This window comes from Larimichthys crocea, chromosome XXI (assembly GCF_000972845.2).
Source record: "Larimichthys crocea isolate SSNF chromosome XXI, L_crocea_2.0, whole genome shotgun sequence".
Lineage (NCBI taxonomy): Eukaryota > Metazoa > Chordata > Actinopteri > Sciaenidae > Larimichthys > Larimichthys crocea.
In genome coordinates, this window is record NC_040031.1 from 17,174,967 (window position 1) to 17,192,172 (window position 17,206).

Genomic DNA, 17,206 nt, shown 5'->3' on the forward strand with positions numbered 1-17,206 from the left:
GGCTGAAGGTGCTCCTGAGTCTGTCTGATTATGGTTATGATTTTGTATAACTGTCACTGTATGGTTTAGCCCCAAAATATATAATTGACTTACTTAGATGTTGCGTACTGTTATGGAATTTTCTATCCTTAGGTTACACATGGTCACATGTGGGCCTTGAGGTCCTCGGCAGTATTAATTGTTTGGCCTTGACTGGGTGCCGCCATATGTCAACAATGTGGTGGCCAGGGTCGAAGAGACCTGTTGCTGCCTTCCTAGTCATAATAGATAGCTTGCCGCTGACGTTCCAATCTGCGTAAACAGACATCTGTGTCCCCAGACTAGAATGTGTTGACAATAACACCTCCAAGAGTAAAAAGACATTCTCTTTGACTATCTTGGTTTTAAAGTTTATCCAACATCACTATTTCATCAGAATGCAAGACCGATTCAAGCACTTCAGATGTACTTTGAGAGTGTCTCTAATTCTCCCTGATCAAGTGTCAATAAATAATACAGCATAAGACATCAGAGGCTCCTGAACACTTTCTTCCTTTATGACCTCACCATTGACCTTTGACTTCAGCAATTTCTCCACAACAATCGTACTATATATGTGTTCATTTCTTTATTTTATATTCTCTTTCAAATGTGCTATATTATTCTCTTCACTTTTACATCGCCTTTGTTTTTTGGTTTTAAATGTATTTTAATGTTGGTTTTAAATTAATCTTAACGTGTTCATCACCAATGAATTGGAGAAGCTTCTTGGATGAGAGGCGGAACATCCTCACAGATCTACAAACAGTCCAGTTGCCCCAGACTTAACCTTTTTTCTAAAGTCCCTCTACCATCTCACTCTACCATCTCTCTCCACGTTTGCATGTCTATGCCGTTGTACTGCATGTGTGTCCGGGTTAAAAAAATGCATGTAAAATAAAAAATAGAGTGAAAAAAGAATTTACCCATTGAGGGATTAATAAAGTATATCTTCTTCTTCTTCTAAAGGCATTACCAATGGAATGAAAATCCCAAAATACACTGGAAATATAAACTTAGTAAAGTTTAGTACCAATATCATAGCAGAACAAGAAGAAAAAGCACATTCATATGCCAGCATTATCTCTCAGTTGCACTGTATATTTTGTGAACTCAAAACCAGTCTTTGTATATTTTAGTCACCCCCCTGTGTGTATATCTAATCTAAACCTGGATTTACATGCACTGCTAAAAACATTTATTTTGAAACTCGCGACCGGAAGTACACGTATGTACAAGGGTGAACGACGTCAAAAACGTCAACGGAGAACTTTAAACGGTAATAACATCTTCTCCTTAATAAATGTCAATGATCTGTGATCATTGTAATTAATTTGCACGTATCTTTCAGTGTGTCACCTTATTGTTAGTCTCTCTGCTTTGTCTTTAGCCTCATTTGTTTGCCTGCATGTCTCATCTTCATTCTCTGTCAAACACAAATAAAGTAGAAACAGGAATTAATTCAAACTGGACAAACTAACGTGTGCACGGACTTTATTTATTTCCCCTTATCGGCATCGTCTCTCTTCATCTCACACGCAGTTGTTCCTGGTAGATTTTAGTCATCATGATGCAGGACGAGACTTAAAAAGTTTAGTTTAGTCTGAACTTCCACCAGCTGACCACAAGGTCGCATAGTTGTAGTTGTCTTGGAGAGCACTGGGAGCATTCATGGTGTTATTCAACAGATGGCATCCTCTGCATTGTTGGTGTTGCTGGTCCTTCAGTTTGGACTTGGACAAAGCTCTCATAAACATCTCCATGAAGATCATTACACCGGCGAGCAGCACAACCCTGAACATGACATGAACATCCTGCTGGGAGATGAGGTTTTTACATAATATAAATAAATATCCTCATTTTATTACACCCATCAGCCCCTGAGAAGTTCTTCTCTTCATTCATCACCTGCTTACGTCTTAATTTCCAGGACACTGAGGAGATAAAGAAACTCAGCCCAGCAGAGCAGAGGAAGAAGATCTTGGAGATTGTAAAGAAGATTGATACAAATGCTGACAGTCTGCTAAGTGCAGGTACATTCATGTCTCTCAAAGCATTTTTGTAAAGAAGGCAAAGATAAAAACAGAGGAAAGTCATATTCACTCTTCTGTGTGCGTCATCCACAGAGGAGGTCACGTTATGGATTCAGCACGTTTACAGAAATTATGCTCTGGATGACGCAAAAGAGCGGTTTCCTGAGTTTGACACTGACAAAGATGGTGTTGTAACGTGGCAGGAGTACAACACAGTTGCTCACGACCAGCTCTTTAGTTTTGATGACGTTGCTGTTCTTGATGATCCAGAGCAAGAGTCTCTCAGACATGTAGGTATACTTATATTGTTAATAATCACATTACACCACAGCCTAATTTATCTGAAATACCCTAACGTAGGCTCATATCCCCATTAGCTCCATCTAAAGGAGAAGAGGCGCTTTGACTTTGCTGATGTTGATGGCTCATCTGGGCTGAATGTGACAGAGTTTCTTGCCTTCACACACCCATCCGAGGTGGATCACATGGCTGTAAGATGAGTTTATGTTCTGCTCTTACAAAACTTGATATGACAGTGCATTCTTTCAGCTATCAGACCCTCCAGGAATTCGCAATGTTGCGATTTGCAACAACAATCTTTCTGAAAACCTCATGTAACATCAGGCATTTTAGGCCACAACTATCTAAAAAAAAGGCCTGCGAAATCCTGGTGGGACTGACCTATTATAAGAGTTCCCTCTTTGCTCAGTGTTAAAATGAATTGATATGCCTTTTTTATTTAATAGGATTTTGCCATTGAAGATGTGTTGAATGAATACGACACAGACAAAGATGGATTTATCAGTCTAAGTGAATTTATTGGAGATGTTCGCGGTGAAGGTAAGACACACAGACCACAGGTTACTTTAAAATAAAGAATGATCTGTGCATAGCCCGTTAGTCATCCCCTGTGCGGTTTATTTTGTTATCAGAGGATTCCCCTTCACAATGGGAGATTGAAGAAACCGTGCGGTTTAAAGACCTCTATGATCAAGATAAGGATGGCAAGTTGAATCGGGAGGAGCAACTTCGCTGGGTTGCACCTAACAGCTACGGTTCGGCTAGAGAAGAGGTAAGGCTCAATTATTACAGATCCTTGAGACAAATTCAAGGAAAAACCTGAATAAATGAGCGGAGAAACATAACAAATGCTTATATTCTAAGTCCAAGTCCAATATATGCCACAGTTAACATTTAACCGTGCTCTGCAGCATTTATAAAAATGCTGAGCAGCCCCAGTTGATTATGATTTTGTATCAAGATATCAAGACGTACATTTAAAAGAGAGTGCGTTGTTGAGGCATGGAGGCAGGAGCTCAGCTGGCTTGTGTTCAGTAGAGACAGTGAGGGTGTGATCAATCAGACTGTCAGCAAGAACAGTCTGTTAACAATTACATAGAGAGGGTATTATCGTAGGGTTACAAAGATGAAAGCACATTTGAGAGTTCGCTGATGGAAAAATCATAGGCACTGGTCTAAACATGTGGGTAAAACGTGGTCAGCGTACTCTTGACAAGTGCAATGAGTGCTTGTGTGTCTTACAACAAGAGAGTAGTACAGGCCTGAACTTGTGACCTCTACAGTGAGGGATCCTGTGGCTCTGTCATGCAGAGAAGGGCATTTTGCTGTCATTTTTTTGGCCTACTTATTCCTTTAGAGGGAAGATTCACTGCAAATCTAAACAAAATTCTTCAGGGTCACCTTTATCCTGTGATGAAACATCTCTGTCCTGATGGGAGTCTTTAGAGCACTGCACAGTTCAACTTGGCCTGTCTGCATTTTTCCTAATGTATAATTTCTCTCCACAATCTCCAAAAAAGCATATTCAGTGATTTATTTTCCTTGTTCTGCTCTCATGTCATCAGGCTCTTCATCTCCTCAAGGAAATGGACCACGATGGTGATGGGCAGATCTCAGAGTCTGAAGTTTTGAAAAATCAAGAAACATTCATGAACAGTGAAGTGACAGACTACGGCAGGCAGCTGCATGTATCCACACATGATGAATTGTAGCGAGACTATATGTTGTGAATAGTTATCATGAAGATGTAATGTAGTTTATTTCCTGTGGGGCACCTGAGATTATCTGGCTGTGATCAGTGTCAATGACATTATATATTTTGGGTTTACTTGTCCTTTCACTTGTGCCAAAAGTGAACTGACATGAGGCCAGTTGTTGTAACTGCTGACATGTTGCAGCTCTTCCTCATTTAAATCAAATGAGTAAGTGAGTGAGTGTTGCTGTTTGAAGGCTGGTTTCCTGAATGTGCCGTGATCCGTGTCACTTGCAGCAAGCAGCAACCTGCTAACACGGCTGCTTTTTAGAAAGTGACTTCAAGTTGAGCGGATTAGTTCAACGGGGACTATTTTTTACCAGCTGCAAAGATGACCTTACAATTTAAAGATGCCTTTTGGGTGAGTTAGAGTTATGCAACTAATTCTTACTTTTTTTGGGGGACGTTTGTACTGAAGCTGAAACTTGTGAAGCTGTGAAGTCACCAGTGTATTCAACATTTTCGCTTTTGAACTCATGTATGTCGTGTGCCTTTGCACTTATACTGTATTTATGCTTTTCATTTTGTCTGGATAATATCTACTGACTACAGTTAGACACTTTAGAGACTCTACATAGACTTTGTCCTGTCTTTAGACCTCGAATCTGGTTTGCTTTTCTGTTTCTCATTGTGAAACTCACTGAATGTGTACTAAAGTGTTGCTCTGATTAAACCATAAACTGTTGACTTACTTTTTTGGGTTGGCAGTCTTAATAGGAAAATGTTTTTTTATTGTTGGGTTGCATACTCTTAATTTAAATATTCAATCAGGTTTTAAGCAAAACAGCCATTTCTCTTTAAGTAATATATATAAATATGCATGAAGTTTAAAAAAAAACACTTAAATACAGCAATGTTATGTGATCACCATGTGTTGTGTATCATTATTGGGCTTCCTGTTGGAACTGGGTAATTTCATCTTCCTTATGTGCCTCTGATAACAGATCAGAACTCTACTCATGCATGTAATCAGTAATAACCAGAAGCAAATAATCTGGAACTGGCTATTTGAACTCTAGCTTCAGTTTACTTTGTGAAGTCGTGTGTTTCCTTTTTCCTCTTTATTCTCTCTTGGTATCAGTACTGTCATGTAAATGTTGACTCAGAGACAGAAGAAATTTTCACGCCACTTAACTTCCACGTTAGTCAAATTTCAGTGTCAAGTGTTACTTACTTACATCAAATCTAATCAAGTTTATTTGTATATGCCTTTACAATAGCCGAACAGTACCCAAAGTGCTTTACAACAAAGCCATAAAACGATACATAACAGATGCATAACAGACAAATACAATTAAAAGTGCTGTAGTGCTGCAGCGCTGCAGGGTATTAAAAGTCTTCCAGAAATACATAGAAAGGAGCAGACAGAATGAGTACACCTAGGAAAAAAAAGTGGGTCTTAAGTTTCGATTTAAAAAGGCTGAGATCAGTAGCGATGCGAATGTCAGGGGGCAGTTTGTTCCATACTCTGGGAGGGGATTTTTGCTACTTTTCCGACTTGGCTGCTTTTCATTCAGACCCCCACAACAGTTTCCATTCTATTCCATTCTGATGTCTAGAGAGGTGAAAAGTCATGTAGAAGTCATCAAAATAAAACTTGCTGTTGCGTATCAGTAAAATCATGAGCTATTACCTAAATGTGATGGTTCAGATCTTTTAAATACTAAAGCAATAAAGAAATAGTTGATTTACATGTATTCCTAAATGTAACATTGTGTGTAAAAGTATTGAAAGTATGACTTGGTCTGGTGTTTATGGTTCCAGGGAGATGACTTCATCAGTAATATTGGGTATGAGAATATCAGTCAGCGACTTAATGATGGCCGACGGACATGCAAAGATATGGAGGAGCTCCTAAAAATGAGGTGGCTATGAATTTCTTGTAAATGACTTAAATGTAGTGACCACACAACTGTGTGACTCAACACTATTGTGGTTTTGTACATGTAGAGCATCGGCAGAGGAGAAATATGGCAAAGAACTGGTCACAATTGCCCGCAAGGCTGGAGGTTTATACGAGATCTGGTATGTGTGCATAGATATATTCATAATTTTGGCAAGACATTTATTCCGCAGTAGTGGACATAAGGAAAGCATTTAAATACATGAAGTTAAGCATCTTTTAAGAATGGCCTGTGTTGATTTTGTTTTCACAGCACTTTGAGAACCGCTTTTGATGAAATGAAAACACGTAAGCACAGAAGATATTTCTTGCATTCTTTATCTTGTGTACTTCATATCTCCGTTGAGGTTTTTATAATCGTATGTTTTGGTGTTTTTCAGAAATTGAAAATGTAGGAAACCTGCACATTCAGCTTTCTGGATTACTAAAGGAGGAGATCAAGAGAATGGAGCAGTTTAGAGAGCGACAGAAAGAACAGAGAAAGAAGGTACATGTGATAAGCTTCTTTTTTTTTCTCCTTTACTTTTATTTGCATACAAAGGAAGTCTAAAAACAGTTTTTTTTCACACTGTGGTTTTCTGATGACTTTTTAAATCATGTTGTCTTTCACAGTTTGAAGTCATAATGGAGAAGGTCCAGAAGACAAAAGTCTCTCTCTACAAGAAAACAATAGAAGTAAGGTCAATCCATCCTACATGATTATTATTATTTATTTATTACTCTTTATATAATTGTGGCAATGGTTTGCACCATGAATTACCTCAGGTACAGTTTTAGTGCAGCTACATCCTGCCTATATATAAATAGTGCATGAAGTGTGCCTTAGCAGAGAAGCATTTATTGTTACAGGAAGACATTTTTGCAACAAAATACGTGCTAGTCATAACCATCAGTGTCTAGAAGCCTGAGCTCATACTTCTCTTTGCTCAGAAGAAGGAAGTGAGGGCTTGCTTGATACACTTTGTTTTTTTCTGCACAATGCTCCTCTTCCTTGACTGCATTTATGCACCCCCTCTCCTCCCCTTTCCTGTTGAGGGGTGTTGATGAATAAAGCAAGAAAGCAATCATTTCATGTGGTTTCTGTTCTGCTTCCACCCTAGTCTAAAAGGTCCTATGAGCAGCGCTGCAAGGAGGCAGATGAGGCAGAGCAAACAGCTGAGAAGATGGGCAACGCACCCACAGCCACTCCCAAACAGATTGAAAAGGTAAATCTGATCTAGTGCAAACATACTGTCCTTTTTCTGTCCACAGCTGGCAGATCGGGGTGTTTAAAAAAAAGCCTAATCATTGAATCTTTAAAGATCCCCCCTCAGACATGTTTGAATAATAATTAGTGTCTGATATGTTTTTTTTTACTCCAAAATGTTCAATTTCTTAATTAGAAAGTTCTAAAGATCATCTCCCTCTCCCTCCTATCTATAAACATGCAAATATTACTCATTTCAAAAGTTCAAGATGTGTACTATACTATATAATCCATATATATGGATATATATAATCCATATATCCATATATAATCCTGTGTGTACAGTACCACACTTGAGCAAGCAGGATATTGAACTCATTAGCTTGCAATTTAGCTGTAATGTCACCAAATCATGCTTGTACACACACATCTTTAAATGTGATTTAAGGTGAGCACAGAGAAAATGTTATGCTATACATCATGTTATACGTATATGTTTTTTTTTTTCTTTTTAAACCAGTCTCTTTAAAGACAGTTTTTATGTTCAAAGCAAAAAAAAAAAAACCCTAACCAAACCGCATGTGTCGTTGGACCACAAGGGGGGAGTGGGAACCAACCCTAACCCCAACCATGCTTTAGTATTGTATAACAGTCTGTGTATAAAAGCAGCTACTGGCACTTTACAATCTACTGAGCACCTCATTAACAATGCAAACACTAACAGCAAATGTAGGTATATTGAATTGCTTTTGTTGGCAACCAGTGTGATAGTTTCTCAAACAATGCTGACAGTTATTCTACAGTTTCAACACTGGCAGATTGGGAAATTCAATTCTCTTTACCTCTGACTTCATTATTTACTTCATCACTTAACCTAAATATAAAGCTGTGGCTTTGTCTGATTGAAACTGTATTTTACAGAGAGAAAAACAAATGTGAGCAACAAACTGTGTTTCCTTTTGTTGGGGAAAAGAGGTAGCATTATGTGTTCTTCCTTCCTTTTCCAGATGAACAACAAATCTAAACAATGCAGAGAAGCTGCAGAAGAAGCTGGTAAGGACAAATAATAAGAGCAGTTGTTTCACATTACAAAGTCCCTGCTACCAGGAACACTTCTTTTTTTTAAATATGATTGTCACTTTTGCTTCCCCTTTGTTAAGTATTCTATAAATAAGTTTATATGCAGTGTGGTATATAAGTCCATATACTGATATGAGGTGTGCGATGCGTGCAGTGTATGTAAACTGTTTAAATCTGTTATTCATTTATCTCCTTCTTTCTATCTTCTTTCAATTGTCTTTAGAGAAAAACTACATCTCAAACATTGAACAGCTTGACAAGACTCGCCAAGAATGGGAATCAACACATATCAACACATGCGAGGTAAAGTATAGTACTAGTAGCTACTTTTCTCCTCCTACTGCACGCTATAGTTTGAGTCATTTTAAAATGTACAGACTTTGACCAAGAGTGCAATACCCGGCCTGTGTGGTCAATGAGGATGTGCAACACTTCCTATAAGCAGAATATAAAGTGAGTGAGTCACTAATCTACCAAAATGTTTCCATGCAACAAAGCTTTCCTATGCGTGATAACATCAACAAAACTAAAGCTGCCATTTAACTCTTTTATTCATGTCTAATACAATAGGGAAGGGAACAAAACAAAAGAAGAAAGTTAAAAGCTGTTCAGTGTAAAATACATAAATGTATATTTGAAAGCATTAAAAAGCACATTTGTGGTTCACTATATTTCATACTGTATAGTGTCCAAAATGTGCTGTTCTTCAAATGTTTTGCAGCTGTTTCAGCAACAGGAAGAGGACCGTATCAGCGTTATAAGAAATGCGTTGTGGGTACACTGTAACCATTTATCAATGCAGAGTGTGAAAGATGATGAGGTATGTGTTTTCACACAACGTCTATACGTGTTATAGTATACTGTACTGAGAAAACGTAAAACTCATTCTGGGCAAACTGGTCTTTCAGTGTTATGAGGATATGAGGAAAACACTGGAAAAGTGTGACATCATCGCAGACAACAATTGCTTTGTGGAGATGAAACGCACTGGCTCAACCCCCCCAGGTAGACACCTGTCCTGCAACCTTCCTGATTTTGATTTGAATATGTTCCACGTTGGAAATTTTAATATTATCTCTCAGCTGCTGCTAAAATGTTACTTTTGGAAACAGGTGATACATTGTGAACCCTTGAAGCATGAAATGTATATTCAATGTATTAAACAAATTTCAATGCTTCTTCCGCAGCTCCAATTGAATACCAAAATTACTACGAGAGGGACGCTGCAGCTGACAGGAACGGCAGTGCTGGCTTTGTCGGGGGAGTCATGAAAAGGTCAAAATTACACAGCGGAAAGCACCATTAACAAATGAGTAATGACAGATGATTATTACGTAATATTAATGCGTCTATTCATTTTTATGAGTGCTTTCCCCGATTTGTAGGTTTTCAAATCTCCTGCAGGGAAACTGTTCCACTGGCTCCAAACTCAGCCTTAATGAACCAGCGCAACCTACTGGTGTAGTAGGTAAGTTATTAAAGTTACACTGGAATTTCCAGAATGATGACAGATATCACTGCGAAAGCCACTTCATCCTTGCAACACAAGGTGTGGGGCAACTCTAAGTAACATACTGATTCCTAATTAGGGTTCATGTGGAAGCATTGTGGAGTTTTGTTTTTTTGTTTTTAAAAAAAAAAGATAGGTGGTGTTCAAGAATGGGTACAACAGCTCTGTGACAAAAAGCGATCCACACCATTAAGTCATTGCATTCTAGCCAATGAACACACACAGTGACTGATCCAGTGGTGATTATGTCTATATTTCAAACTCCTCAGCAGAAACATCAGAAGGAGTGTATGCATCCATTCCTGGATTTCAGGGGTCCCAGTTGAGCAGTGACCAGTACAAAGCCGTGTATGATTATGTGGCACAGGTCAGCTTCTTAACCTCTGCCTAAGACAAAATCTATTTGGATTTTGAGGGATACGTGTTAAATATTTTATTAAATGAATCGCTTCTGTCCTTGTTTAGGGGGGTGATGAGCTCTCTCTATCTTTTGGGGACATTGTGGTGGTCATCGATCAAGGTGAGGATGGCTGGTGGACAGTGGAAAGAAATGGCCTTACTGGATTGGTTCCTGGCTCGTACCTTGACAAAGAATGAGTTTACCTTATAGGCATAGGGCTGTATAACTACTACATTTCTTCATGTAACATTTTGTAAAGACCTTGTTATTTTAAATTGCCTTAAGGTCTGATCTCAACTGTTGTTCATATCTCTATTAGAAGTATCATGAAAGCTCCTGTCAAACTTTAGCTCCCCTTATAAGTATCATAAAAGACTCTGAACCTGACGTAACCCTGTAACATGGCTGCTTCCTTAAGAAACTGCTGAGTTAAATGACCCAGTGATATCTAAGTGTCAGCAATGACAGCCTTTAGCACAGAGTCCACTGGAGCATTATTTATTAAAAGGAAAAGACATAATGCCGTGCCACAGTTCCTTGCAGCAAACCCACAGCAATAATACACCATCACATAATTATGTAGCCTAGTGTGAGTAGTCTGACTCTCTTTGCACTGTGGTCATCTTATTCTATAAATTCGTTTTGTTTTTAATAGAAGACATATGAGTTACCATTTAACCACAGCCCAAGTGACCGATGGGCTTATTCATGCTATTAAAATATCACATAATACGTCTAGGGGATTTCACACACAGTAGTATAACATAGTGTTGAATGGTGAATTATTTATTGCTAGGGCACATATTCACATTACTTCACTCTCACAGCTGGTGTGTCGAGTGCTCCTCATACCAATGACAGCTGGGAGATCTATTGCACAAGGTCATGGCACTAAGTTTGTTCATATACTGTAGTATTTTTGTAGTCCTAAATGTTGGGCTGAATGTTTGATTTCTGTTAATGCCTGTATATAATTTCTGTGTGTATTCTGTGTGATTTTTTCTAAAAAAGAATAATTATAATATATGAGAAAGTTGTATTTATTCAAATCCTAAGGTTTTGTTTTTTTTACACACCAACGTTGATATTAGCACCTACTATTAAGAAAACTATTTAGCATGTGACAAGCATGTGCTTAGGACTTATTTATTGTAGTGAAGGCAGTTCTCATTTATGTGGACTACAAGAAGACCAGACCCATTTGAATGAAGTAGGTGAAATCCAACCAGGCACTATTCTTGGGTGACGTGTCTGCAAGTCTGCTCTCTTTGGTACAAAGATATCTGGTTACTGTGCAACGCCTAACTCATTGCTAGCTCAGTGTCTATCAAGTAACGAAAGTCAGTTTAAGCGCATGTAAACGTCTATATAACGATTGTTAGGTGCACACAAGATGTACAGGCACCACCAAGTCAAGTATATTTATGCATGTGTTAGATTTTGGGCCCACGAGAACTGTGCACCTAGTTTGAATATGTAAAACTTACAAAGATTAAATAAGAATCTGACTGAATATGTGAGCCGCACAAAAAATGGACTGATCTCAAACTTTTCCCACATTTTATTTACATTCTTGAGTCATATCAGCAAATCAAATTCTTAAAAGTACCATCAGTAGACTGTTGAGACAAAACCAAACAAAACAGCTAGAAGACAAAAGTCTGTATAGAGTTAAGAATGTATTACTACTTGAAAGAAATCCCACATATTGAATTGGATTACAAGGTATCATTCAAAAAAAGAAAGATCAGATAAACAAAAGCCAAGTTGAGTTACATAGTTAGGGCTGCAGTGTCGACTGTTTAATGACAGAATACTGCTGGTGAAAGGTGAGATTTCAACCAAAACTGAGCGGTTATATTAGCAGGAAGTAGAATAGTAGTTGCAGTAGTAGTAGTGGAGGGGCAAGATAAAATGATCATCTTTTATTCAAGTACACAACAGATTTAAATATAAAATATTGAAAGCAATACACATAGTGCAAACTAACATATGAGGAAATTACCCTGTCCACATTTTACTCTATAAGGTTTGAGTTTGGTAAGAATGAGACTTTGCACCCTCATCTTTAGAGCAACAGGATGCTTTCTACATCTCACTAACATTGACCGTTAAATAATTTGGTCAATAGCCTTTTTGGAAATACAGGTAACATATATAACTTCAGTGTGGTTAGTGTTTTAAGGTTAGTGTGGTAATAGATTATTTTCATGCTCTCACCAATGAGAATGTGTGTTACGGTGACAAATGTGTACTCCCTTATGCGCGGGTGCCCCCTGTAATAAGAAGCTCATAGGCAGGATCTCTGCTTCTGCGGCATAGCACGACACATGCACACAACATCCCCAGCATCTAGAGAGGAAAGAAAAACATCTTATTAGTGCTCTCAATTTTGAAATCTTGTTCACCGCAGTTGTGTAACTTGCATTAGAGAGTTCATTAGTGAGCTTGAGGTGGTGTCGTTAGGTAAATTTTATATTTGCACAGAGCCAGGTTAGTCGTTTCCGTTTGCCGTCTTACTGCTTACTGGATGTAGCCTTACACTTACCAGACAGACAAGAGAGTGGTGTTTATCTTGTCAGGCATGTGAAAGAATATGTCACACTTCAAGTATCTCTTTGTTGAGAGAGAGTATTGCTATAGATATTTGCCATTTCACTACTTCATCAGGGAGAGTTAACGAAACGAAAACACAGTCCAAGATGAGCATTTAACAGAGAAGCCTATAGTTGAACTTCCTGTAGAGTTATAATGGCTAATAAGTATATTTATACTAAATCAGGAACTTCCAAAAATTCAGTTAATAAGAGAATACAGATTATCAAAGCATAGATGCATAGGGACATTTGTTGGCTTTTGCAAAGAAATGTCATAGACATAAAGCCTCCTTTCAAAACCTTGACAGCTGGCTGCCTTTTTGTAATAAATGAAACACCTCAACAAATATGACTGTTTTTAAATAGATGTCAGACACATGAAAACTGGATAAATCGGGCTTAATGATAGCAAATTCTAAGATACAGGTGGCTTAATGGTGACAAAATGGGAGCCAGAAAAGTAACTACAAATCTAACTGGAGATGCTGCTACTGTTGCGGCACACTCTTTCATAAATGAGGGGAAATGATGAGTGTGTGAAGTCTGTGAATGTTGTCACACCGTTAATTGACTGTTCTGACACCTGGGTTGGCAAATTCCACAGCTTCCTGACCTAAGACGGTAACAAATCTGTTTATTCTCCTCTCCAATTAGCAGAGAGAATAACAGACGTCACCGGCAGCCATATCAGTTGTCAGGAATTAAATGTTAATTCTGTGAGTCACTTGATGGCAAGCCAAATTTAAAAACTTGTCTGCAAGCTGGTGTCTGGACTCTGCCAAAGAGTTTTAATGAGGTAAAAGAAGTATCACTTTCTACAACCACTTACAGTATGTGTTTCTGTAGCTTAAACAACTCCAACAGTGTGATACGTCTTCTCTCTAGCTGACTTTCGATTACACTTAAACCGTTACTTTACGTTTTTTCTGGTCTGGCCCACTATAGTCTGAAAAAAGTTTACACTAACCTTACCACCACTCCACAATATCAATTAATCATTACCAATCATAGGGGAAGCAAATCAGAAAAGAGGAATTATAGTGAAATAAAGGTTAGCACAGGACACATATCAATAATCAACAGGCTCGGATTGGGCTAAAAGATAAGTTTAAGTCTTGTGTTTTTTAAATTGATGATGTTCTAGTACATACCTGGATGGCAGCAAATGTTAGTGCAGTCCAGATGACGTACATCATGATCTCCTTCAACTTCTTCACAACCAGTGCTTCGCAACCCTTCACACACAGAGAATATGTTCAAACATATGAAACTATAACAAGTCACTTCCCTTAAAAAAATGTGTGTTTTTTTTGGTATGAAAACTTCAAGGTAGTTATACTTCTTGGTAGAGATCCTCAGGATGAGCGAGGGACCCAGTGCAGGTTAGATCATTCTTTTTGCAACAGCTGACGGGTACGCTCTTTGTTTTAGATTCTTCATACCAGGGTGTATACTGCCAGTCTGAGTAGTTGTGGATCCCACAACACTGAAGCTGTTAAAATGAAAACAGTGAAAATTCAAAATTACTGTCAACTATTTGGTCAGTCAGAACAGAAATGCAGGTGAAACATCATTGTATCAGGTTTACAAAGGTTTTCCGTCCTCACCTGTCTCTGAACGTAGTCGATGGCACGGCTCTGGGCATTACTGTTGGTGCCATTGTACTCATTATACACTTTCCTGATGGAACTATTAACTTCATCTTCAACCTGGCAATGATTTAAAAAAAAAAAGGTGAGACCAAACATCAAGTTAGGTTGAAAGATTGTTACTTCTTTTCAGCGTGGGTGTGACTTGCTGGGTTTCTATGTTAAGCTCCAAACAAGGCCAAGTAGAACAAACTTAAGTCGTATTTTATTCTCACCTTTGCTCTGTAAACATATCCGAGAACCACCACTGCTACTTCTGTCATGAAAACCAGCAGCAGAATGACGACAAACTGTGGATTGAATTTCAAGCTTTAAGATAAGGAGACAATAGACAGTTTGGAAAACTAACATTCACAACTGAATAAAAAGTGGATCGTCTGAGAATACCACCACTTATTTTTTGGGTTTAAAATCCTTAATGGTTACTTTCATACCTAATTAACTCATACACCTGATGTTTTGTGTTTAATTAGATATGATAAATGGGAAAATGCTTTTGCTAAGTCAGATTTTGAAATCTTAATAGCCTGTTCTAATGTACACTTTTCTCTCCATATACTTCAAAGTCCATCTCTGATTAACCCCCAACTACGCAAGGGCATTCATACCCTCATCTGTCCAGCTGTATACTGGTTTACTGACCGTTGTAAGTCCACAGTAGCTCTCTCTGACTGTAGCACAGCATCCAATGAGCCCAATAATGAAAAGGAGAGCTCCAACTGCAATAATGGTCACCGCTGGTACAAGAGTGTACACATCTTCAAAGAAGTGATCGTAGTCGTCGTATGTGATGAAGACATAGGCACCAACATAGCACAGGATGCCTGCAGCGGCCTGTGGGTGAAATAAAAGAAGCAAAATGTAGGCCGAAACTGAAGATAAGATATAACTTCTGTCTAATTTTTCCACTCCTCTGTGAGGTAGTGTCTGCGGCATGATTGATATGCATGAAAATAAAAACACCACCACAACACAATTAAATTACAAAATTCTACTTTAGTACAAGAAGAAAACATTTTGACCCACTTTAAACTACACTGCACTTTATTTGAAAGCTATAAACTTGCAGGTTCAGATTTATATATAAAACACAGTAATTTTGTAGGTTCCCAGAAGTATGTACACTGAAATACTACTAATGCATATTAAAGCATTAGTAAAAAAAAATATTTATTTGCATGCATATAGTTTTTTAAGGTAGGTAACCACATCTCATTAAAGCACCTGTGATGTGCATTGTCATTTATACTGTCATACAACATTAACCATTTAAAAATGTTTATTTTTGAACTAGGTTAGATATCTTGCAGTGGCCAACACGTACAGCTGAGTCATAATCTCTGTTTGTTTTGGTGGATTAGGTTTAACCCACTCCCTGCAGGGAGGCTCAAAAAGTGATAGTTTGACTTCAGTGCTGCAGACAAAAGGGTCTATTTACTCCAACGCGTCACGAAATGCCCTTCACTTAATAACGCGTCGTTTTGCATGACATGGTTAAAACAAAAACACATCATGTCGTGTCAGGTAGCTTGTTTTTTTTTTACTGTCTTCTCAAACTAATCCCTCCCTGGTTAAACAAAGGTCGGCTGCCGCAGCTAGCAGGGAGCAGCTGACTGGACGCAGAGCTGAGCAGGCTAGTTAGCCTCGCTTAGCTGGTGCGCTGTGACGCACGTTTAAAAAACCTCCAAAACTTACCCAAAATATCAAGTTCAGAAAGACCAGGACCGTCTTTGACGACGTGATGCCGCAATGTCCCATCTTCGAAACCGGGGATTTAATGCTGTTACGTGTTGGAAGAATAATGCAGGTCTTCTACTCAGACATGTCCTGACCAGCTCCAACACTCACACTCCATAATATCCCAACCAACTCTGACACCCGCTGCTGGATCTGGTTGCACAGGCGACGCAGCGCCACCACCACAACCCAAAACAACAAACAACAAACCCTCTACACACAGATTACTTATCCGACATGAAATTCAGCGAATATGCTCAAGTAGTGGTGTTTTATGTTGCTAAATTGTATATATTTATTTTTTTGGTGATGTATGCAGTAAACTATTAAGAATAAAAAGTATGTTGCATTAAATGTAATGGAAATGGAGTGTTTTGCTGACATCTAGTGGTGGAAAATATGACTCGACGTTATCTACTTGTCAATAATACCTATACTACTCCCTTATAAATAAAACATTTTGAGTATCAGTACCACTCTGAGATCACTGGTCAGATTACACGACCTTAAAAAATACAAGAGGCACACTGGTGTCACAATATCCAACCATAAATAAAGTAATTTAAATAGGAAAATTCACAAATCATCCATCCATCCATCCAGCATCGGTTACCACTTACCCTCATCAGGGTCATGGTGGGGATGGGGCCTAACCCAGCTGACCTAGGATGAAAGGTACACCCTGAGCAAGTTGCCAGGACACATAGAGACAAACAAACATTCACACTCACATTCACACCTACAAGCAATTTAGACTCACCAATTAACCTATTAAATGTTTTTGGACTGTAGGAGGAAGCCAGAGTATCTGGAGAGAACCCCTGGAAAACATGCAAACTCCACACAGAAAGGCCCCAATTGAGGTTCAAACCAGGAACTTTCTTGCCCCCAGTGGAAGTTCAAGACAATTTAAATGAATGAACTCATTTAATAAAAGTCCAAGTCACCTGAATAGTTTATTTTTTTCAAGGATGAAAAGGGGGGTACATCAAGTACAAGTCAATTCCAAATCAGTGGTCACTAAATCTGTGCACTGTGAT

At 38.5% G+C, this 17,206-nt stretch overlaps 3 protein-coding genes across 4 annotated transcripts in view; 2 read left to right on the plus strand and 1 right to left on the minus strand.

Moving 5' to 3' along the window:
- Positions 1–4,796, plus strand: part of rcn2 (reticulocalbin 2) — a 7,243-nt gene extending 2,447 nt beyond the window's left edge. Inside the window, exons 2-8 of the mRNA XM_027273152.1 lie at positions 1,707–1,847; positions 1,949–2,051; positions 2,145–2,341; positions 2,429–2,542; positions 2,798–2,891; positions 2,984–3,123; positions 3,917–4,796. Of these exons, the coding sequence (XP_027128953.1) occupies positions 1,707–1,847; positions 1,949–2,051; positions 2,145–2,341; positions 2,429–2,542; positions 2,798–2,891; positions 2,984–3,123; positions 3,917–4,063 (936 nt within the window). The 3' untranslated portion in view covers positions 4,064–4,796. The remainder of the gene's footprint in view (positions 1–1,706; positions 1,848–1,948; positions 2,052–2,144; positions 2,342–2,428; positions 2,543–2,797; positions 2,892–2,983; positions 3,124–3,916) is intronic.
- On the plus strand, positions 4,125–11,825 carry pstpip1a (proline-serine-threonine phosphatase interacting protein 1a). Of its 2 annotated transcripts, none has more exons than XM_010729402.3 (15): positions 4,125–4,465; positions 5,869–5,969; positions 6,055–6,129; positions 6,261–6,295; positions 6,388–6,494; positions 6,620–6,682; positions 7,108–7,212; positions 8,201–8,246; positions 8,497–8,576; positions 8,995–9,093; positions 9,182–9,278; positions 9,461–9,548; positions 9,659–9,741; positions 10,053–10,150; positions 10,249–11,825. In XM_010729402.3, exons 1-15 carry the CDS (start codon positions 4,436–4,438, stop codon positions 10,378–10,380), a joined length of 1,239 nt encoding a protein of 412 aa, XP_010727704.2. In that variant the 5' UTR covers positions 4,125–4,435; the 3' UTR covers positions 10,381–11,825. The 2 variants fall into 2 exon arrangements, with proteins under 2 accessions (XP_010727704.2, XP_010727705.2); XM_010729403.3 differs by having other exon boundaries at positions 4,331–4,465; positions 10,056–10,150.
- tspan3a (tetraspanin 3a) lies at positions 11,730–16,329 on the minus strand. Its single transcript, XM_010729399.3, has 7 exons — positions 16,125–16,329; positions 15,072–15,263; positions 14,645–14,719; positions 14,388–14,489; positions 14,120–14,272; positions 13,932–14,015; positions 11,730–12,535 (listed from the first exon to the last, which is right to left on the minus strand). The coding sequence occupies exons 1-7, from the start codon at positions 16,185–16,187 to the stop codon at positions 12,443–12,445; spliced, it is 762 nt and encodes a 253-aa protein (XP_010727701.1). The 5' UTR covers positions 16,188–16,329; the 3' UTR covers positions 11,730–12,442.
- Between the last annotated feature and the right edge of the window lie 877 nt (positions 16,330–17,206).